The following is a 24,719-nucleotide window of genomic DNA, read 5'->3' as shown; positions in this document are numbered from 1 at the left end:
CTCCCGTAAAACCAGTAGAACAAAAAAATATAATCTTTGCACCAATGAGCAATATTTGGTTGTACGTTGAGTATACAAAATAACGGATATTTTGAAACTATAATACAGAAATTTCCACGGACATTTGTTTTTCAAAAGTAAATTTATCTATATGATCGGCATATGTACGTACCATTGCTAACAAAATGTACATGTTGTGCAATACTTTTGACAACGTCATGTTTTCCTAGTAATAGTGAACACCTCGATTGCGAATGAGACAACTATTCCGTGAAATTATTTCCAGCCATAAAGCTGCCCGGACAGCTGACTAGTATCCCCCCCCCCACTCAGGATCCATAGGGGGCCACATGCGCGTTACCATTTTCTCGGGAAAGAGGGTACTTTTTGACGATCTGTCTCGGGAACATTTTCCCGAGAAAATCGTAGAAAAGGGGATATTTTTTGCTTGTTTTCCCGAGATTCTCAAAATAGGGGGTGTATTTCAAAACACTTCCCGAGATATACAAAAAAGGGGGGTTTAAAAGGAGTTCTAGACTGAAAAGTTCCCTAGATAGGGGGTGAAATTCATCGGAAAAGCCCGTGAAAGGGGGGTTTAAATTTTCTTCTTTTCCCTAGATGGGGGGGGGGGGTATCAAAAAAAATGAGGGAACAAGCATAGGCCCCCCTAAATATAGGGAGTGGGGGGGGGGACTAGTATAAACGAGTCAACAGAAGCAAATCACTTTATTTTCTTTCTTGAACTATCTAAAAATACTTTTGGTGTCACTTGGAAATCTATTGCATTATTATTTATTTGCCTTCGGAATTTCTCTGTTTTCGCTTTTTTTGTGTTCGTATTGTTATTCATGAGCATGGTGGGAATTCCCAGAAAATGTGACGTCGGGTTTAGGGGGGAAAACCCTTTATGCAAATGAGCTGCACTGTAGTTGTCAGACGCCCATGACCATTCACATTTGGTCGGCCATCCAGTTCTGTTAACAGAACTTTCGCTGACACATTTTAGCAAAGATGCAGTTACTGTACTTAACATCGATGTTTCGGTGAGTACCTCAGTAGTTTAAATCACTGACTGTTGTGTATCTTATCCGTAAGTGAATTGGCTGGGCCCGGCTGTTGTGTTGCTGTGTTGGTACTTTTTGTGTTTTTAAATTTAAAATGTCAATGACCGTGCATCCTCTGTTCCTCTGTTCATATGTTTTGGGCTCAAAAAATTTACGTCAAATTTGAATTGACTTGATACCCCTACATTTCCAAATCGATATTTGGTGACAATTCATGGTTTATCACCGTGACTTCCTTGATAGACGGCATTTCCGTGCAATGCCGGTGTGAAGATGACCCGGAGTGTCTGTTAGCTTCAGCCGAGTTCTGGAGCTAACATTCCCGGTCTTTGGGTCATGGGGGTTTCCCAGAACTGCAGCTAGTCGGAATGTAGTTTATGTTCACCCCCCCCGTCGATGCGGTTAAAAACGTTCGGGGGCTTGCGACACATGCGGCCTTGCGGGCCCAAGAATATGTCTCTAGCAAAGTTGACAGCGGTGTTCTTTCAGCGGTGTTTGTTGTAAAAATGACTATTTAATAATGTACAAAACAAATCATATACAATATTAAAATGTCCACAATATGAATATCGCAATGTTAACACATATCGACAGAGTTATGCCAAAGTTGTATGGGGGGGGGGGGGGTTAGCTTGTACAGGTTACAGGGAATAAAAACCGCATTTTACGTTTTAACAGGGAATAAAATGAAACTTCCATTTACAGTAAAAAAAAAAAAAAGGTTTTTACACTTTAAAGATAAAGCAAATTCCTAATTACATTTAACATTTTTATAATATTTTTGATAATTTGTGAAGAAGCAAAATTGGAAATTGCGCACAGATTACGACATTTAATTTTGAAAATGCTTTATACGTTTACAAAAAATATCTTTGTACAAATTACGGACGAATAAAATAGCTGATTACATTTTACACCTTGCCCATGTCTACAAATTTACTTTTTTATTTATTTAAATTACATTATTACGAAAATAAAAACAATTTATTATGTAGCTTACGAAAATACCCCTTGCCAATCCTCTTGTATCTTTTATCAAGGAATGAAACAAAGCCATGCATGAATTGGACTACAAAATTTAATTTAACATACAATACAAACTTAGAATACAAAAAAAGACGACAAGCTGATCAATCTGAGCAACGTACAGCATAGCTGCTCTTTCTAATCGATAAATTGATATATGTGCTTTGCCAATACATCACAGGATTCTAGTAATTCTAGTATTACAAACGGGATTACAAACTAGAGTGAAAACCACTTAGATTCAATCATGATGAGAGTTGACAAAATCATTTTCAGTTTCAACAAATAGGATGTATGATTTTGAGTTCAAAATAAAGTCACATAGCAAAAGAATAATTGACTCCTAAGAATGTTCTACATGTGAATACAAAGAATTAGTATTTGATCACAAACATACAAAATTCATTTGAGCACCCTATCAAACATAGTGGAACTGATACATGTAGTTATAATCTTTTTGGTATTTGAGTCTAATATGATCATACCGGTAACTGTAATTTGGGGTAAGAAAATGCAAGTCAAGCAAAAATGTTATTATTTTTCTGATGTAGTATTGATCACAAACATACAAAATTCATTTCACATTTGAGCAACCTATCAAACATAGTGGAACTGATACATGTAGTTATAATCTTTTTGGTATTTGAGTCTCATATGATCATACCGGTAACTGTAATTTGGGGTAAGAAAATGCAAGTCAAGCAAAAATGTTATTATTTTTCTGATGTAGTATTGATCACAAACATACAAAATTCATTTCACATTTGAGCACCCTATCAAACATAGTGGAACTTTTGATATATAAATAAGTGTTTGCTTTTTCAATCATTGAAGTCAAAGCTAAAACAAACACTGTTGGCAACTTTGCTGGGGATATTGCTATGTTCCAAAAAAAGATCAATTTATTTTGTCCCCCGCTGAAAATCTGATCTAACAAATTATGATGTTTTTTTTGTTTTAAAAGTGTTGCATAATTATTTTGACATGAGTCACCGACTTTCGTGATGTCTGAGAAAAACTGCATGAAAACATGCCAAAAAAACTTATTTCCATAGTAATTCTTGTTAAAGCATTATTTCATTTAAAAAAATAATCATCTAATGACAAACTATGAAAACGATCATCATTTAAAAATGTGTCACCCACAGAGGTTAATTGAACATCAGGATAATAAAAGTATATTTTACATTAGCATATCATATTTGACTACATAAACTTGAAAAAAACTATGTTATTTTTATAATTCTATCTCTTCCCTGTTTGCCAACAAGTTCGTAATTGGCTGAAAAACAAACAAACTTTATACTGGTAGTATTAACCACAACATATAAAATTATTGCCTATCATTCTGTATCATTTTTGAACCTAAACTAGTTTTATTCTGAATGTTGAAACTATAATATTGATGATAATAAAAACCAAGTGCATACATGTAGCAATGTTGATTGTTAAATTTATTTATTACAGATGCTAGACTACTTAGACAATTTGATTGGTAGAAATCATGGATGACAGTACACTGTGTAGTCACTGTCATAGTCCAGTGGATAGTTTGGCAGATGGATGCTCTTGTTCCAAATGTGGTGAAAATCTACTTAAAAAATCAAGGATAGATCAGGAAGTATTAAAAGTTCATGGTGAGTCATGTTACTTACTGTATGTGATTTACAGACGTACGTATAGTCAAACTACATTTGTATGGTCTGTTAATAGTACACATAAACCAAAAATTAATTCATTTTACGCTGATGCATTTCAATGCATACCAATAACAGTACAAATGAGGGGCCAAACAAAAGTTTTGCTTATGGGTCAGTGCATGTGTTTTTACAGGTTTCTGCCAAGATGTTGTAAAAATGAATAAAAAGATGGCAACAAAAATTAAAATTAACAAACAAAAAGCACTTCACTGCACAATTTTTTTGAACATCTCAGGACCAGAAATATTTTTTTGGACATTAGACACACTTCTATCATTTTTGTAAGTGAATGTGAGTTGTGAGACTTGTCACATGCTGAACGGTTTTTGAGACATCACACCCCTGAAGGACTTCCAATTAACAACTGTCTTTGTATTGCTAACAAAGGTGGATTACCATTCGATCAATGTATTTTATTGTTTTAAATTTGTGTCATTATAGCATCACAAATTATAAGTGTCATAGAAAAGAGGGAAAGCATCACAGTGGAGTGTCCAAGCGTCATGGAATCATTTAAATATTTATTACTAATATTCCAATTTTATGTAAGGATTGTGTTTGAGTGTTTTGTTGTTGGTTTTGCATCTGATCTACCACCCATGAAACTTCCAGTGAAGCTCAATATTATGACTATTTAAATAGATGGTCACAACAAAGGACCATCCACACACAAAAATCCATGCGGTAATAAAGTATTTCACAGTACTTTGTAATGGTACAAATTCACTATCATTGAGAATATCTCAACAATTTTTCTAAAAACTATTCCATATAATATTTGAAATTATTACTGTTATATAGAACTTTAATACCCCCAGAAAGTGCCATTCATAATCATACATAATTTTGTTTTATAATAATTGTGAGACAAAAAGATAGATATGATTAATGTTATAGCCTTGCCTGCCAGGACAACCTAAATATTACGTATCATCATTTATTCTACAATACATCAACCACTCAAAAACATGGTTTTAATTTTTCTTCCAACAATTCAGCATTCTCTAAAAATAATAGTTTATTCATGGTCTAGGTGAATAAGTATGTCCAGTGTTCTGTATGTTTAAGAAATCATCATACACGATTCATGTACCAAGTATTGAGTGCTTGACATCTTTTTGAATACAATGAATTAATCAATCATTACATCTAAGGTTACCAAGGTGGTGGGATAAAAAAGTCCTTTGGTATGAGTCACTTATTTTTTTTTCCTCACATATTTACGATGATATGACCCTCTATTTCCTAGTACCAATAACTGTACCGTGTAATAGTGTCTTTTTTAGAAGTATGTTGTCATTTATTCCTATGATTTGAGTACTACACTTGAGTCAACAAACCCATGTATGTTATAAACTACTTATAAACTTAGTACTTAGTAACTTAAACAGCAATCACATGCAGTGACATCACAGATTTGTCGGATTAATCATGGGTTTGTTGACTCCATTGTCTACAATTACTAACTGTTATATCAGCAAGTTGAACAACTTGAGATTGTTTACAAAAAAATAATTTCCTTAAAGTCTCTGCCAAAAGAACATAATAGGCTACTGTATTTTTCATTTTACACACAAATCCTCACAAATGACTCTCCTGGCGAGTTAAATTGGTGTACAATACTACAGTGTAATTTTATGTGTAAAATTAAATCAAATTAAACATTGAATGTAAGTTTGTAATTAGGTATATACCATATATAAGATTTGAAAGGGTAATTTCAAATTATTAAATTTGTTCTTATTGACACCCCATGCTACAAATTTGAGTGCACTGCTGTGTAAAAAATTCACTAAATTATGGACATCATAGAAAATGAGGATAGAACTTAAGATTCAATTTTTATAGTATTGAATTTTTAGGTAGTTAAGTTTCGTATACTACTGCAAACTGATTTATTTTCATGAATTTCCTGACTCGTGAATATCATGAAATTTTGACACACAACGTCAGTGACTTTCATGAAAACGTTTCTTTATGAATACCATAAAATACTAAATTGGCGAAAATTCCTAGCAGTGAAAATTAAACGGTTTATAATATTGTATCATGTATGTTATCAAGATATGTCAGTTACAGCTGGCCTTATCAGTTTTAAAGTTGCAAAGTTGCAGTCCCACTTTGCAAATATGTGAAACAGAACATGTGTTAGAATGATACTATTTTAGCTAAGAAAAATGGTATGGTAATGGGTAACATGAGGATTCATATGATATATTCTTCTGCAAGAAATAGCTGCATTTGGCGCAGTATATTTGATAGAAATGTGTGTACTATGTTGTTGCCACTGTTTGTGGATGGGTTGATATATATGTAAGGCAACTTTGGTGATATAAAATTAAGTGACATGAATTTCATGTATGCCTAGCTCATACAAAATAGTGAGAACATCATGTTGGTTGCTTGTCTTTGACCGCAATATAAAACTTACATATAGTGATTTGTTGTTATTGCTTTGTAAAATTAATTCCATTCTTTTTATAGGAGGTGGTGATGAACCAATGACAGCAGATAATGAAACAAATGATCAGAAACAGAATGTAGCACAGGCAGTACAAGATGTGCCTTTGCAACCATTGATTTTGGTTGAGGATGCTCACTCACAGCAGACTATGGATCTTAACCAGGATATGAAGCAAGATTGCAGTGATAGACCTACAAATGTTGAAGTTGATACAAACTTGGAAGTCATGCAATCAGTACAAGGTGTTAACCTACAGTCAGGGCAAATTCTTCCTTCTCAACAGATGGTCAGTTTAATCCCAAAGCAAAACAGATCAGATGAACTTAAAAGCAATACAGAACAGATTATAATACAACCACAGCCATTACAAGGTGTTCCATCAGATCCACTGCAGGATGTAACCCCACCACCATCACAAGACGTAACCCCACAACCATTGCAAGACGTAATCCCACAACCATTGCAAGATGTAACCCCACAACCATCACAAGATGTAACCCCACAACCATCGCAAGATGTAACCCCACAACCATCACAAGACGCAGCCCCACAACCATTGCAAGATGTAAACCCACACTCATCACAAGATGTAACACCACAACCTTCACAAGGTGTAACATCACAATCGTTACAAGGTGTAACTCCACAATCGTTACAAGGTGTAACATCACAATCGTTACAAGGTGTAACTTCACAATCGTTACAAGGTGTAACTCCAGAATCGTTACAAGATGTAACCCCACAATCGTTACAAGGTGTAACCCCACAATCGTTACAAGGTGTAACCCCACAATCGTTACAAGGTGTAACATCACAATCGTTACAAGGTGTAACATCACAATCGTTACAAGGTGTAACATCACAATCGTTACAAGGTGTAACATCACAATCGTTACAAGGTGTAACTTCACAATCGTTACAAGGTGTAACTCCAGAATCGTTACAAGGTGTAACCCCACAATCGTTACAAGGTGTAACTCCAGAATCGTTACAAGGTGTAACCCCACAATCGTTACAAGGTGTAACCCCACAATCGTTACAAGGTGTAACCCCACAATCCTTACAAGGTGTAACTCCAGAATCGTTACAAGGTGTAACCCCACAATCCTTACAAGGTGTAACCCCACAATCCTTACAAGGTGTAACTCCACAATCGTTACAAGGTGTAACTTCACAATCGTTACAAGGTGTAACTTCACAATCGTTACAAGGTGTAACTCCAGAATCGTTACAAGATGTAACCCCACAATTGTTACAAGGTGTAACCCCACAATCGTTACAAGGTGTAACCCCACAATCGTTACAAGGTGTAACATCACAATCGTTACAAGGTGTAACATCACAATCGTTACAAGGTGTAACATCACAATCGTTACAAGGTGTAACATCACAATCGTTACAAGGTGTAACTTCACAATCGTTACAAGGTGTAACTCCAGAATCGTTACAAGGTGTAACCCCACAATCGTTACAAGGTGTAACTCCAGAATCGTTACAAGGTGTAACCCCACAATCGTTACAAGGTGTAACCCCACAATCGTTACAAGGTGTAACCCCACAATCCTTACAAGGTGTAACTCCAGAATCGTTACAAGGTGTAACCCCACAATCCTTACAAGGTGTAACCCCACAATCCTTACAAGGTGTAACTCCACAATCGTTACAAGGTGTAACCCCACAATCCTTACAAGGTGTAACTCCACAATCGTTACAAGGTGTAACCCCACAATCCTTACAAGGTGTAACTCCACAATCGTTACAAGGTGTAACCCCAGCACAGTTACAAGGTGTAACTCCAGAATCGGGCCAAGGTGTAACCCCACAACCGTTTCATGGTGTATTTCCACATCCATTTCAAGATGTTCCATCACATCCATCACAAGATATACCTGATCAGCAACAGCTGCAAGAGCGCATGTCACAATTTTTGCAGCAACTTAGTCCAGAACAGATGCAGATGCAAATGATGTTTATGCAAATGATGCAGATGCAGATGGGTATGTTTCAAGGTGTCCCTGGGCAACCAGGAATACCACCATTTGGTGTGCATCAAAGTATGCCAGGATATCTAGGAATGCTTTTGACACCTCCACAGCAATATCCATTAGGTAGTCCTCACAATAAACCAGCACAGTGTGTAGGAAACATGCTTCCTGTACAGCAAACCAGTATGCAGTGGTCACAACCTGAGCATGCTGAAAGGCAACAACAGCAAGGAATTTCCCCAGGATCTTTTCTACAACAGCCATCACAAACATCAGAGAACCATCCTGTGTTGAGTACATCAACACAACAGTCCAACTTGGCACAAAGTCAGGGACCATCTACAGCCTCTCTTGATGGTCAGGGTAGAAAACAAGCCCAATCATCAACAAGTGCAGCATATGCAATTGGACAACAACAGGAGTCCCCAATTGCTAATACTCAAATGACACAACAATTGCAGTCATCAAGTAATCAACTCAAAGCAACAGACCAGCAACCTCAGTCTCCTTGCACTACACCACTGGATCAACAACAGACATCAGTCAACAAAACTGGTGTGATTCTACCTGAACAAGGTGCAAAACAAGTTGAGATGCAGCAGCAGCCACATGCAACAGCAAATTTGCACTCACAAGCTAAACCACCAGTGGGTCAACAACAAATGCAGCATCAAATTGAAAAACAACAATTAACCGATCTGCCAAATTCACAAGAGCAACCATTGCTTTCACCACAGCAAACTATTCCAGTACATACAAATCAGCCTACATCAGGACAACAAGCTGCTTCTACATACAAGACTCACACCAGTCCAAATGATGCTCCCCAAAAAACTACTGCTAATGATCCACAGCAAAGAATACCAGAAGAAACAGCAAATAAATCACTACCTGAGGCACCTGATGATGCATGTGCATCTCTTGAATTACTTCCTCATGGAAAATTTCTTGAATTGTTTAAAATAAAATTAGCATGTGAAGATTGTATTTTCAAACATGGCTCTGGTGTCAACAGTTACAAAGTTGGTGGATCAAAAAATCATTCTAAGAAAGGATGCAAAAAAACAATACTCTGTTGTTGCCTTAATAATGGTAAAGATAATCTGTGGAGAATTGTCAGAAAAAAACCAGAGAAAATTCCAGAGTCGCTATGCCAAGAAGCTGAACAAGATGAACCATGTGGACGTCCACCAGGAAAATGCCCATTTGCATATACACTGGTTGAACGTCAAGTTTGGCTTGCAGAGCAAAAGGGCATTTTCAATCGAAAAGAGTTGTTTCCAAGCTTGAATGATAATGCTGCTATTATGACCTTGCAGCGAAGAAAAGAGGCATCTGCAAAACAAGATGGCTCACAAGTGGGGAAAAAACAAGAGAAAGGAGGCTTCAGCCAACAAGAAACTAAAATCAGAACAGAAGTGATCATACAGCTTCCAAATTCAGCAAAACTTGCAGACCAAACTAAAAGTAATGTTCCAATGGATGAAAAAAAGAACATAAAGTCAGAAGTACCATTTCCAGAAGTGGCACTTTCAAATGAGTTTGAAAAAAAGGCACCATTAGATGAAAGTAAAGATACCAATGAGACAGACATACAGGAACAGGCAGACGATAACGATGAGGTGAATGCTAACAAAGGAAAAACTGATGACAAAGAAATAAGCAAAAATGACCAGGTGACTGTTAAACCTTGATCATTTTATTCCCTATCATTATAATTTTTATATGTCTCTTTTGAGATTTTTGAATAGATTACTGACAATATTCCATTCTATCATTCTAGAAACTTTATCTAATCCTTATACATATTTTCTTAAACAATTTTAATGTTATATGTTAGAAAAATTTCAGACATATCAGTAAAATCCCTATTCGAAAGAGGTCTGTGTGTACGTATGCATCTCAACTAGTATCTCAAACCTCACACATACATTATGCATTTTAGGATACATGCACATACATTGGTTTTGCGATCCGATTCATGATGGCCAAAAGTGGCCATTTTTGTGCTAAAAATTTATCAGAATCAAGCATTTCTGTCATTTTGGAACCAGATATCGGCCATGTATGAATGTTTTGTTCAAACTTGTACAAACATTGGACAATGTGGGACACTGATTCAAGTTTGTTTTTAAGATCAGATTCAAAATGGCCAACTGGTGACCATTTTGTATTAAACGCTGTTCCAATCTCCAAATTGCACATATGCCTATTTTTTCATATTATTCCAATTGAAGATGGCTGAATTGCAGTTGTATCATTGTTAAATATTCATCAAAATTAAGCATTTCTGAAATTCTGGATCTGGATCTTGGCCATTTATAGCAGATTTTGTTCAAACTTGTACATGAAACTTTATGGTACCCTAATGCATGTCATTCTATTTGTCAGATCAGACTCAAAATGGCCAACTTTTGTGAAGATACGTTTAATTCTGTATTTTCCACTTCTACTTGAAAACCGCTTGCCCAATTGCTTCGATTTCATATAGGCAGACACCTTGAGTGTACTGTACTCAGATTTGTTCATGTTATGAAGATAACTTCAATATACATGTACTATACAGTAGTGCTATATCAGCCGACAGGCTGCTTGTAAAAACTATATGAAAATTGGATTTATGAAATTATAAAACTTGTTCTTGATTTCTAATATTTTATTTAATAATTTATTTGTAGCCCCCTGAATCTGGTGGAGACTGGTACCAAAAGAATAATGCAACTGGTGATGAAAAAAAAGACAAGAAAAAAAAGAAAAAGTAAGCTTTATTCTTTGAGGTACAATTGAATAGTTATGCTTATTATACATGCACTTAGTGTGCACAGTCACAGGGCGGTCAATAAATCTTATTGGCTTGGAGTTGATAAGGAAAATCAAGTGACCTTGATTTTGTTTTTGCTCATACATAGATTTTTACAAAAAGTCAGACTCTACGGTAACGTTTGATTTATGTTATATTAATTTATTTGGTACAATATAACATAGGGCAATGCCATTCAAACTTTGTATCATGATCATGGTTACAGGCGCACATCATATTTTTTCAAGATTGAAACGAAAATGGTTGAATGGCGTCCATTTTGTTTTTATGATGTCCATACCGATTCCTCACCAATATTTTGCTGGTACAGCTGAAAGTATACATTACAAGTACTATACCCTAATACTAATACTGTAGGTTGTGTTATTTTTATCATTTGATCAAATTGATGGTCATTTTGTCTAAAAACTCGCAATTTATATATACCGGTATATCCAGAACCATTTGTTGAAGACGAACAGGACGATTTCATTGAAACTTTGTATCATGATGTGCATGTCATATTTTTTTTCAAACTTTATATAAAAATGGTGGCAGTCATTTTGTTTTTGTTCATATTCATGCTGATTCCTCACTAATATATTGCCTGATTCAGTTGAAAGTTTGTGTATAGGTACTACAGTTTGTATACACATAGGTAACATCATCAGTTTTGCTTTGTCTAAAATTCTAAATTGTAGTCTGTAGATGTGTTCGTAACCATTTCTCATAGATATACATGTACAGGACTTTTTATCAGAATCAATCATACATTGGTTATACATGTAGATGTACATTATTTTAACAACTGTTTCTTTGTGATGGCTTGCATGATTTCATTCAAACTCAGTACAATGATTCTACATACTGAATTTTGTTCACACATTGCATTAATTAGTGATTCAGCTAAATATTCTCAGCCCATATTATAGTACATTGCCAGCAACGACTGATCCCAACACAGCACTATTTAGCCAAATGTACACCCATACTGGATCGCTACTAGTGATGAAATTTGGCATTAAATGACTACCCAACTATACAGCATATTTATATCAGCCAACAGGCTGTTTTTATTAATTTTATTTTAATTTAATCATTAATGAATCTAGTTCCGTGCACATATATTTATAAATATTTCTGCCATCTTTGCCATCTTTTAGCATTGTTAGCAACAAAACTTTGTATAAAACGACCCCAATTATTCTTTTTATTGAATGCACCCCTAGAATTTTATGTAGAAAAAAGCTCATTGTACTGGTTTATGCCAATCCTCACTGTATTGTCACAGGAAAGAGAAAAACAAAGAAGCAGAGAAAAAGCATGCTGAGAGAAGTCAAGATGTTATTCCGGAAGCTCTGAAGCATTCAGGGAAAAATACCATGACAGTTAATTTTTCTGTGTGGATGTCACCTGATTTTGGATATGATTCTCTGAAACATGAAGTTGTGATCAGATGCAGTTTACCTGAGTTTGGAGGATGGAGTGGTGGTCAACCATGTGTCAAAATGATGCCAACAGAGTGAGTAATAAGCTTGTTGATCAATTAATGTGTGTTTAATGTTTACATTAAACAGTATTTATGGACACAACATTTGCATAACCTCACGTGTTTCCTGTTTAGCCATTCTGTACTTTACCAATTTTATATGTTGTGTCATAAATGATCAAATTAATTCTAAACTTCTAGTATATGGCTTTATTGACTGCTGTGTGCGAAGCACACTATGGGAGTCTTTGTGGTTACCCTATTTGTGTACATGCATGTATGACTTTTTCACCATTATCTCAAGAACCAATCATGGCATTTCAATGCAAATTAATTAGTACATAGTTGCTATGGAACAATGCACAGACCTGATTTGTTTTGGGTTCTAATCAATGCATGTAAATTACCTAATTTGTATAATAATTAGTCAATGCCCAGCATTTCCACTGATACCTTGAGTACTACAGGTAATCATCACATTTCAATGATGCTCTTGGACAATGAAAAGACCTGATTATATTTAGGTTAAAATCCATTCATATTAATTTACATAATAATTAACTAATTTTCAATTTTTCCATCAGTAACTCTAGAACCAGTCTACTGATATATTGAGCACCAATAATTGCATTTCAATAAATCTTGGAACATACTATTAGGTGTCCTTGAAGACTCCACAGGCCTATTTAATTTTTGGTTGAAATCTGTGTATATTAATTATCAAATTAATTGTTCAGTCATACTTGGCTTACCATATTTCAGAACATCGCTCGTGTTCAAGGAAAAATTTGTGCACAGGGTGTTCTAATTGGAGGTAGCATGCAGAAATTAGATGACTCATTAGAGGAATGGATTCTGTCATTACGTAAATTACAGTGTCGTGATGAGGCAACAGATCAGGAAATTTTAGTTGCAGCAACTTGGCAGAATCAAGATACGTAATGCTTTGTGATCAGTTCAATCTATTCAATTGGGCTCCCTAATTCCCTAATTTAAATAAATGGGCCAATTTTTTGTTGTTCTACAGATCTCAAATACCACTATAACTGCTGCTGAAAACTTACACTGACTTGTATTATTTATATACTGTCTAAAATCAGATAAATATGGGTTTAATTGTCATTAACTCTGGGATTGTTAAAGCAAGAGAGGTCTACTGAATGAGGTGCCCTCTGGTGAAAAACCTGGCCGAGCACTTGAGGAGACATTTTACCAACTTTAGTTTGCTTTTTTCACCCAGATTGAGGAAAGTTCAGTTGACCGGCACAAGAGCTGCCTGGAAGGCTGAGCAGTGTGCCTGTAATTATTCAGCAGCAATAAAACAAAAAACTAGAGGTTTTCCACAGTTTTGTCATTGCTACTAATTTCTATCACTAATATGTATTATTTACCAACAGGTAATCATCAAAATTAGATACATATGGGTTAGAATAACATCGATGGAGATGAGTAGACAGACAAAGTTATTAAAAAAGCCACTATATAATAATGCAATTATTTAATACATTACCATTCTTTATGTCATGAAAAATGTGCACATATTCCTTACAGAAATGCCTAACTTCATGCACTTTCGCAGTATAATACTTCTCTGTGTCAGCATTTGCATTTGCAAGCCTAAAAGCGTACAGAAGCCTTTGTATGGCAAATGAACATTTTAGGCCGGGTGTCCTCTGTTTTTGAGCATGACAGAACACATGAAGAACCAGAACCATACATTATCAGACTTTGGGGTTCTGGTATACATAACAAACTACAGATGTTCAATAATTTTTTTTTTTTTTTAAGTTTAATGCCTCTATTAACTTCAATACTGTGCATCTCAATTATCAGTTCTTTTATTAAAAGGCTAATTTTAAGCTCTTTTGTAATAATTAGTTTTAAATTTTCCCTATTTCTGCTTTGTACAGTTTGTATGCCTACAATACCCTCAGCATATAGGATTTCTTTAAGCTTTAGGCTGTCGAAAGGAGGAGAGAGGAGCTAGTCATATTAAAAAATGCACTTCATAAGAAATTGAAGATGAAATACATTTTGTAACAGGGTGTGATTTTTATAATACTGAAAGAGAAATACTTTATACAGGATTCACAAATGTACTCCCCACTTTTCAATCAGAAAACAATATAAACAAATTCTAAACTATTATTAATACACAGGAACACAAATTAATCAAGTACATGCATGTGACTAAATAAAATAAAACTTTGGTTTAAGAAACAAGACACATAGACATATCATTAAACTACATTGATTTTAATTTTCCTTAACTTTTATTTTATTTTTGTTACTGGTTTTTAACTCCCGTGTGCGAAGCACACAATGGGAGTCTTTGCAGTTACCCTGTGTGTATGTGTGTGTGTATGTGTGTGTGTATGTGTGTCTGTCCATTCCACTGATATCTCAAGAACCATATGTTGGTTTTTAATGAAACTTGGTGTATAGATGCTCTGAGCTAATGCGCAGATTTGATTGGGTTTTGGTTGAAATCCATACATATTGATTACCTGATTTGCATGATAATTAGCTAATTTTTAGCTGTTCCTTGACTGTTCCACTGATATCTAAAGAAACTTGGTAAATAGATGATCTGGACTAATGCACAGATGTGATTAGTTTTTGGTAAAAATCCATGCATATAATTAACTTAATTTGCATAATGATTAATCAATTATAGGCTTTTTCACTGATATCTCAGGTACTAATCATCACATTTCAATGAAACTTACAGAGATACATAGGACGATGCACAGATATGTGAAATATTAATTTGCCAATTTGCATAATTAATCAATTTTCAGCTTTTGATATTTCAAGTACTATTACTTCATTACATTTCAATGAAAATTGGTACATAGATGCTCTAGAACAATCCAAAGACCTGGTTAATTTTAAGTAAAAATGTGTGCATATTAATCAACTAATTTGCACAATTAGTTAATTTTTGGCTTTTACACTGATATCGAAAGTACTAATTATTATAACTAATTATAACTTTGTACATTGATGCTCCAGAACAATGCACAGACCTACTCGGATTTGGGTTAAAATCAGATCATATTAATTACCTAATTTGCATAATTTCAATGAAACTTCGTACATAGATGGTCTGTGACAGTACTTATCTTAATTTAATGAATCTTGGTATACTCTAACACAATGTGATGATCAAATTAGTTTTAGGTTTATATACATCTATAATAATGACCTAATTTGCATAATTATTTACTTTTCAGCTTTCCACTTATTTAGTTAATCATCACATTATAATAAAACTTTGTACATTTGTACCCTGAAACAATATACAGATCTAAATCTATGCATAATAATTGCTTAATTTATATAATAATTTATTTGGTTCATTGAGGTAATTCACAGACATGTTTAGTTTAATGTTGATAAACATGCATATTGATTATCTATTATTATTTCTGATATAAAAAAAATCAGATTTAAATTGAATTCATCGCAAAGGTTCTCTGGAACTAATTAGACTAAAAACCATGTATTTTCTGTATGTATTATAAATTTGTATAATGTGAATCACATTTTTTTCATGTTATGCATCTCAAATAGCAGACAAAAATTAGTTGCCAAGCTTCTTGTTTGAAAAGCAAATCTTAAATTTTGAGTTAATTTTAATGTGTCTCCAATACTCTCAGCACACAGGAGTTCTTTCTAAGTTTTCTTTGATTGGAATTTATTACATAACAGCCTAAAATGATTTGTTGCATTATGGTGTAATAAATGAAATTATTACTATTACTGAACCTATGCTATTTTTGACTTCTTGAAAACTTCAGCTAAATTTCATTGATACCTGGTAAGTTGGTATCTTGGATAGCTCTATCAGATTTGTTCATTATGTGACGGTATCTTCAATTCTCTATTTTAAGCAACATGTGAATTAGTGAAACACTAATTCACAAACTGGAGTTGATGAATCCATAACTCATCAGTGATAAAATCTAAACACAAGAGTAGAATGTGAACAAAGTCAAGGCTATTTGTTTGTCCACTGTGATGTTTATGTAACTACACATAAGCATGCAATTACTTTTGCAAGACTGCTCTGGTGAAACATTCAGTAGCTTGTTACAATTCGCGCTATATTTCTTTTGTGAGGGACATTGAGATTAATACAGAGTATATAATATTAATTGTATTTTTCTTGCCAAATTTTGTTTAGAATCTAAACAAAAGTATAGATTTTTTGATGTATCGTTATTTTTTGTAATGTTCATACAATTCATGTTACATGTATGTTGTTCTATAAGGGACATTGAGATTAATCCAACACATGTAGTATTATTTGAGGAACATATTGGCTAGTATTTTTCTTGCCACATTTTGCTTAATTATTATTAGATATGTTGCTGAACTACTATATTTTAGAAACTTTTATAATACAATTCAAGTTATATTATTCTAAGAGTAACATTGAGATTATTACAGTACAAGTAATATTATTTGAGAAGCATTAATATTTATTAATTTATTATGTAATTATGATGACTTTAGCATTTTTGGTCACAATTACATTGTTTAAGTATCTTTATACTAACTTTTGCAATGCAAAGAATGGATATTAGATCATTAGTTTGTTATCTGTCCATACATTTGTTTTTTGATCTAGGTTATAACTGGACAAGATTGTAATAGTTATGCTATGTTTTTTTGTGTTGCAGAACTATAATTGATGAACTACAACTTTTCAAAGGAGAACTGGTTACTGAGCCAAGGTATCTTCAACAAGAAATGGAATATAAATATGTTTTAGTGAAAGGTCCAAGTAAGAAAGAATCATTATATGAATATATTCCATATCACAACAATAAATATGGGAATAGAATTCTGAAAATTCCAGTTGATAAATGCAAAGCTGGAGGTAAGTATAATAACAACATATATAATTCTAACACAAACCTAAACCATCGTTCCTCAACACCGTGAGGGACGGGGCCTAAACGAACGCCAGAACGCTGTGTTTTCCGTGTTGTGACTTTAAAAAGAAAACATGATCTTTAAGTTTAACTGGTGACCAACTAGATGAGATTAGGGGATTGAAGGACAAAAAAAATGCAAAAAACTATGAGTCACAGGCAAAAATGTTTGCCACTATTTATGACACAAACACAAGAGCATGTACATGAACCAATAATTTATTTGGCAAATAGGGGGGCACACCACAAGACCATCGTACACAAAAGTGAGACAATGCATAACAGACTGATAAGATGGTCCCTGGTGCCGCCCCCAAAATGTAGAACAAAGCAGGTGTAAACTAGCTGGCTTACAGTTTCTAAACTAAAATACAAACTAGAATAAGACTGAAAACATGTTGGTTGGTGCAGCATAGCTGCATGATGTTAGTATGGAATGGCAGATTGCAGCATGACTGCAACTGTAAAGTATAGGCAGCGAGTGCTGCGGCTACACCATGGTTATGCAGCGGGGGCTGCATGAAGTTAAGAGGTTATGGGTAGAGGCAGCGGGGGCTGCAACTACTGAGTTTAGACATTGACGCAGCGAGGGCTGCCTGTGAAGTTGTTAATGAGGTATTAGTAATTACAATAATAAAATTAACAATAATAATAAAACCCACGCAAAATATACCTAAGAAAATATGAATGATCTTGGGGGAATATGAGCTAATCCCATAAGCGAAGTCCCCCGAATTGGTGTTAATGCCAGCCTAATGGGGGAGAATGGGGATGGTGGCGGGTGAATAAAACGAGAATAGCAGAAGCTCCGTAACACTTTCAGGCTACTTCCAATATGGTGCCAGAAACAAACTGATTGTGATGTTGAGCCACGCGAGAAAGTGCGAGATCTATGTAAATATCACGCTAGAGAGCATGAGATTTGCGTCATAAACATGGTTTAATATTACACATTAAACCTGTATTTATGACACAAACACAAGAGCATGTACATGAACCAATAATTTATTTGGCAAATAGGGGGGCACACCACAAGACCATCGTACACAAAAGTGAGACAATGCATAACAGACTGATAAGATGGTCCCTGGTGCCGCCCCCAAAATGTAGAACAAAGCAGGTGTAAACTAGCTGGCTTACAGTTTCTAAACTAAAATACAAACTAGAATAAGACTGAAAACATGTTGGTTGGTGCAGCATAGCTGCATGATGTTAGTATGGAATGGCAGATTGCAGCATGACTGCAACTGTAAAGTATAGGCAGCGAGTGCTGCGGCTACACCATGGTTATGCAGCGGGGGCTGCATGAAGTTAAGAGGTTATGGGTAGAGGCAGCGGGGGCTGCAACTACTGAGTTTAGACATTGACGCAGCGAGGGCTGCCTGTGAAGTCGTTAATGAGGTATTAGTAATTACAATAATAAAATTAACAATAATAATAAAACCCACGCAAAATATACCTAAGAAAATATGAATGATCTTGGGGGAATATGAGCTAATCTCATAAGCGAAGTCCCCGAAATGATGCAATTGTTTCAATTGCAGAATAACCCCCAAGATATAAAGGATGGTAGGAAAACATGAAAATGTAAACATTACTAGAAACTCCCTGTGAATTACAATGTATTAAACTTTGTTAACTAATGCTGACTGGGCTGCAAATAAGGACTTGTCAGAAACATGAATATAACGATTGTAACTGTCAGATGACCAGCGTCCCAAAGATTTAATTAAGTGGTCTTGAACACCAACATGTGCTGCTGTGGTGGCAGCCCCAATTCGAAAGGAATGACCAGAATATTTCCTGGCATCGACTCCAATAATGTTAAGAAGGGAGCGAAGGTAATGTAAGAAACGCGAGCATGACAATAGTAGGCCATCTCTAAAAATAAATAGGGGATCGCATGGTTTAACCAAAGGATTCCTGTGACGTCGTAAGTTGATATAAACCTGTAAAGCCTTGACTGGGCAGAGGCTATCATTACTACAGAGAGTGAGTGTAGTTCTCCTTCGGAACGGATCAGTCTTGGTCTTTTTCAGAGTTAAGTAGACCCGACTTGTATCCTTGAATTTTACATCCTCTACACATAGATGCACCTGGTGATCAAATTGAGTTGTGTCTATAGCAAACTCCCCACACCTGAGAAATCCAAAAAAAGCTACTAAAATGACTGCTTCTAATAAAACATCTGTGTAGGGGGTGAAAACTCGTTTCTTTAAAGCTTTGATCAATTGTGCCACAATGTTAGCTGTTAATGGAAGTCTCGCTCTACGTGGTTTTCCTTGCACACGCTTAATACTTTTAATTAGCAACTTTAATCTATCTAAAGGGCCGCCATGAAATGACCTTAAAGGGTTAGGAAACCCTGCCTCAATATATTTAAATCTGATACCAGATAAATACAACTCAATAGTAGCAGCACTCAAATGCAAGTGTTCATAACAATAAGTGATAAAAAGTAAAAGTAAATTTTCAGAAATTGATGGCAGAAAAGGACTGGAAACAGGAACATTATTCATGGTTAAAAATCTGCACCTGGGAGATGGTGGGCTAAGAAGACAAAGTTATGTTGCATAGCCAATAAAGTTAGCCGTCTCATCAGCTTATTAATTATGAGTGACAGTGACTGGAAGCCCTTCCCTTTCTAATAATATGCACTGTTGCAAGATTGTCACCTGTAATAACAACCGATGTCCCATAGCGGCGTTTCAATTCTAGTTGACAAAATTGCTGTGAAATTGCACCTGGGTTATTGTCATCCAAAGAACATGGGACAAATTAGTATTTGACGATAATATATGGTATTGTAATTCTCCACTATGGGTAAATAAATTACAGGAGATGATGAAGGTAATTTCAAAATCTGCAGATTTGTGCCGAGTGTACACTAACCAAGTACAGAGCCCCGGCAAAGTCCTTCATTCGACGGTAGTTGAGGCAAGGCATATCATGTGTCACAAAAACAATGCAAAAATCCAATTTTACACCAACAAACTTACATCAGAACAACGACAGAACCTGTAAGACACACTGTCACAAAACTTTGGTTATTATACCAAAGATCTATCCAGGTCAGATGTTGGGACTGAGGTCGCTGTGCCGGTCACCGTACCGATCCAAGTAGCGCTGAACGTCAAATATATATCCACAGTTACAAGTAGTATGATGAGTCACAAAACTGGTTTATTTCACCACTGTACTTTCAATGGGCAAATTGTCGTCCAAATTGTACAAAAACCGGAATGAAAATGTGGAAAATCCGTCGTTTTAATGATCCAAACTGTACACAACCCTGTATTTCAAATCCTGTTGACGCAGTCAGTAAAAGGTCAGAAAGGTCATCTTTTGTTATGCTAATTTTTAGCTTCGCTGTCGACTTTGTCGAGCGGAGCTTATCGTATGAATGATTGTCCGTCGTCGTCCGTGTCAATGTTTTACTTTTTCGACTTCTTCTTGAAAACTACAAGCCTGAATGCTTTGATACTTGGTGTATATGTGCCTTGGGTAGACCTCTCTCAGATTTGTTCATTTCATGATAATACTGTAAAATGACTAATTTTCACTGGGTTTAAATTTCACTGATTTACCATTTCAGGCATATTCAGTGGGTTTTAAATTCACGGTTTTGTCATTTAGATAATGTGTTCTATGCTCAATTCTACATATTCACTGGGTCTTAATTTAGCGCATTTTCCAGTCAGCGAAATAAGCTAAATTAAAACCCAGTGAATAATTAACCCCTTTACAGTATCTTCAATTCTCTAATTTTGATGAATATTTTTGTCATTTTTGGTAAAAAGTGATATTTTCGACTTCTTGTTGAAAACCGCAAGTCCAATTGCTTTGATATTACATATATAGGTACTACATGTGGACCTCTCTCAGATTTGTTCATTTCATAATGATATCTTTAATTCTCTAATTTTGGTGAATATTTTTGTCATTTTTGGTAAAAAGTGATATTTTCGACTTCTTGTTAAAAACCGCAAGTCCGATTGCTTTGATATTACATATATAGGTACTACATGTAGACCTTTCTCAGATTTGTTCATTTCGTGATGATATCTTTGATTCTTTAATTTTGGTGAATATTTTTGTCATTTTTGGTAAAAAGTGATATTTTCGACTTCTTGTAAAAAACCAATAGTCCGATTGCTTAGATATTACATATATAGGTACTACATGTGGACCTCTCTCTCAGATTTGTTCATTTTGTGATGATATCTTCAATTCTCTAATTTGGGTGAATATTTTTGTCATTTTTGGTAAAAAGTGATATTTTCGACTTCTTGTTAAAAACCGCAAGTGCAATTGCTTTGATATTACATATATAGGTACTACATGTGGACCTCTCAGATTTGTTCATTTTGTAATGATATCTTTAATTCTCTAATTTTGGTGAATATTTTGGTCATTTTTGGTAGAAAGTTATATTTTCGACTTCTTGTTAAAAACTGTAAGTCCGATTGCTTTGATACTATACATATTGTTCATTTTCTAATGATGTCTTCAGTTCTTTAATTGAAATGTGCATTGCTAACAGCGGAGCTATCTCAGCCGATAGGCTGCTTGTTGTGTTTACACTGCTCTATTCACTGGATATACATTTCGTTTTCATGCGGAATAACAATTATTTTGTAGTCAATTTGAACTGTGTTGCGTATGAAAACTCTTTTTAATCCCCGCTTGGACGCAGTCCGAAAATGGGGACTTATGTTTTTGACCTCCGTGCGTCCGTGCTTCAGTCCGTGCGTCTGGACCTGTATCTTAGAAATGCCAGGACCAATCACAATCAAACTTTATACATACATCATACATGCACATGATATTATACATATGTACATCAATTTAGTTCACAATCGGATTCAAGATGGCCGAATGACGGCCATTTTTGTTCTCAAAATCATCAAAATCAAGTATTTCTCGGCTGCTTGCAAATGGATTTTGTTCAAACTTGGTATATACGTTAGACATTATAGGACCTTGATGCACATCATTTTGTTTTCAGATAAGATTCAAAATGGCCAACTGGCGGCCATTTTGTTTTAATAAATGTGGTTCTAGTGGCATATCTCTGACTTGCTGTGACTGATTATGTTAAAATTTGAAATATTTATTATACATCATGTCATAGATATACAGATACATGTATATTGGTTCGAAGATCCTATTAAAAATGGCCGAATGGTGGCCATTTTTGTGTTAAAAAATCATCAAATATCAAGCATTTCTGGCATTTATGGATGGATTTAGTTCAAACTTGGTACATACATTAGACATTACGGGTTCCTGATGCACGTTATTTTATTTTTTAGATCAGATTCAGAATGACTGACTCATGGCCATTTTGTTTTAATGAATGGGCTTCTAGAGCCATATCTCTGACATGCTTTGACTGACTATGTTCAAATTTTATATATTCATTATACATGTACAGTATTCAAAATGGCTGATTTTGTTTTAATCAATGCTGTTCCAGAGCAATATCTCTCAATACTCGTTTGACAATCAGATACAAATGTCAATCATTTAAATGTTAAACAATCATCATAATCATATTCCTGACATGTTTATATTCCAGCTATATTACTATAAACAAAACTATATATCTTAAATTTGATAACTAACAGGGACTTGGTTTTTAAAGTTTTATCAAATTGTCAATATACTGGTATAATATAATAGCAATAACCCACTGCCGAAGGCGGGTATACCACTCGATATTGCACAATTCATTCCATATATTATTGCTTAAATATATACCACTTCTTTGTTACCCAATGGTCCATGTCCTGTTCGATACAATGCATGTAAAATAAATTGTTTGTTTACTTGAAAATTGAACCTGTGCTGCGCGACGACCAACGCCTTTTAAAGTTTATTTCTGTTTGATGTAAATTACATTGTAGTTTTAAATGAAGTTTATAATATCTGCAGGTGACTGGAATCGATATGATGATGTAATGTACCCAGAACATGGCTCTAACTGGTGGGGGAAAATTAAAAAAACTTTTTCATCATACTATGAAAAAGTATTTGGAAGTGGTAAACTTGCTCTTGAAAACAAGACCTTTGTGACAAAGTTTATGCTACCATCCTGGAATGGATTCTGTGTTCCTGAAGATAAGAAAACTGTGACTCCAGGATTGGCATTTGATGCAATATCAAAAGTACAGCAGATATTACATGGCATAAATCAAAACTATAAGCCTTATGGATTTGATTTTAAAAAGGTATAACAAATATGAATTCAATTTGGAAATTACCAGCACGTAATTGATCTTCTTTGAAAAATTCTAGTTTTCTTAGTAGAAAAGATTATTGTATGCTCACTGCCAATGTGGCATTGTGTGACAGCAAGGTACTTTCATGAATGTGTTTGATGTTATTAAAATGTCTGATACCTTGATGATCATTGTGTTTCATTCTAAAAACAAAAATACAATATGTCATTTACATTCAAACTTTGTATTAACACATCACACATGTTGGGTTACTGATGCACATTAATTTAGTCTGGCTAATTGGGTGTCACAAAAACATTAAATCCTAATACTTAATTTATAACTGTTTCTCTAATAAATAATAGTATTTATTAGTTTGTAGATGAACACTATTTTGTTGTGATATGATTTCATATGGCTGATTGGTGACCATTTCCTTTTTTCACTATGTATTTTATGTTCACTCTCTGACCAATTATGTTCAAATCTGTTTATAATACTCAGAACTGTTAGTGTTGTCGAGGGTAGTCTTTACTAATAGCTTCATCTGAGTGATAGTATACAATTTCAAATATCAGAGACACTAAATTGTACAGGCAACTGCAAAGCCAAATAACATAACAGACAAGTCTGTAATCTGAAATTTGCTATTTTTTCAGATGCTGGTTGAATACTTAACACCTAAGCTGGAAACATTCAAGAAATTCAAGTCTATGGATGAAGAAACTGCTGAGCAAGGAGTTCAGCGACTAGCATCAGCCTTAGCAATTATCACACTGATTGAGGAAAATTCTTTGTTTGATAAATTGGACTATTGCATAGTTGGTGACCTTTTTGAAGCACTCCTGATTCGTCCTAATTTTGAGAAAAGCATTTGTCATGACTTTGAAGGACTTGAACATCATTTTCCAGGAAAGGAACAAAAAAAGTATGTATTAAAAAGACAAAGCAGTGGTATTGTCAATAATACCAGATTATATTATTGCATTATAAATACCAGTAATATTTATTGCTGCAGATAATT

General features: G+C 34.7%; 1 protein-coding gene across 1 annotated transcript in view; it reads left to right on the top strand.

Annotated features, from left to right (window-relative positions):
* The first annotated feature begins 913 nt into the window (after nt 1–913).
* The window catches only part of LOC102802792 (E3 ubiquitin-protein ligase rnf213-alpha-like), a 64,101-nt gene continuing 40,295 nt past the window's right edge, over nt 914–24,719 (top strand). Inside the window, exons 1-8 of the mRNA XM_085502819.1 lie at nt 914–1,043; nt 3,558–3,727; nt 6,275–9,915; nt 10,918–10,997; nt 12,331–12,561; nt 17,217–17,416; nt 23,409–23,704; nt 24,355–24,623. Coding sequence (XP_085358945.1) covers nt 3,595–3,727; nt 6,275–9,915; nt 10,918–10,997; nt 12,331–12,561; nt 17,217–17,416; nt 23,409–23,704; nt 24,355–24,623 — 4,850 coding nt within the window. The 5' untranslated portion in view covers nt 914–1,043; nt 3,558–3,594. The remainder of the gene's footprint in view (nt 1,044–3,557; nt 3,728–6,274; nt 9,916–10,917; nt 10,998–12,330; nt 12,562–17,216; nt 17,417–23,408; nt 23,705–24,354; nt 24,624–24,719) is intronic.

Source organism: Saccoglossus kowalevskii, chromosome 8 (assembly GCF_978046115.1).
Source record: "Saccoglossus kowalevskii chromosome 8, keSacKowa6.1, whole genome shotgun sequence".
Classification (NCBI taxonomy): domain Eukaryota; kingdom Metazoa; phylum Hemichordata; class Enteropneusta; family Harrimaniidae; genus Saccoglossus; species Saccoglossus kowalevskii.
The sequence above is the reverse complement of the archived record's forward strand: the minus strand, read 5'-3'. Positions and strand labels throughout refer to the sequence as shown.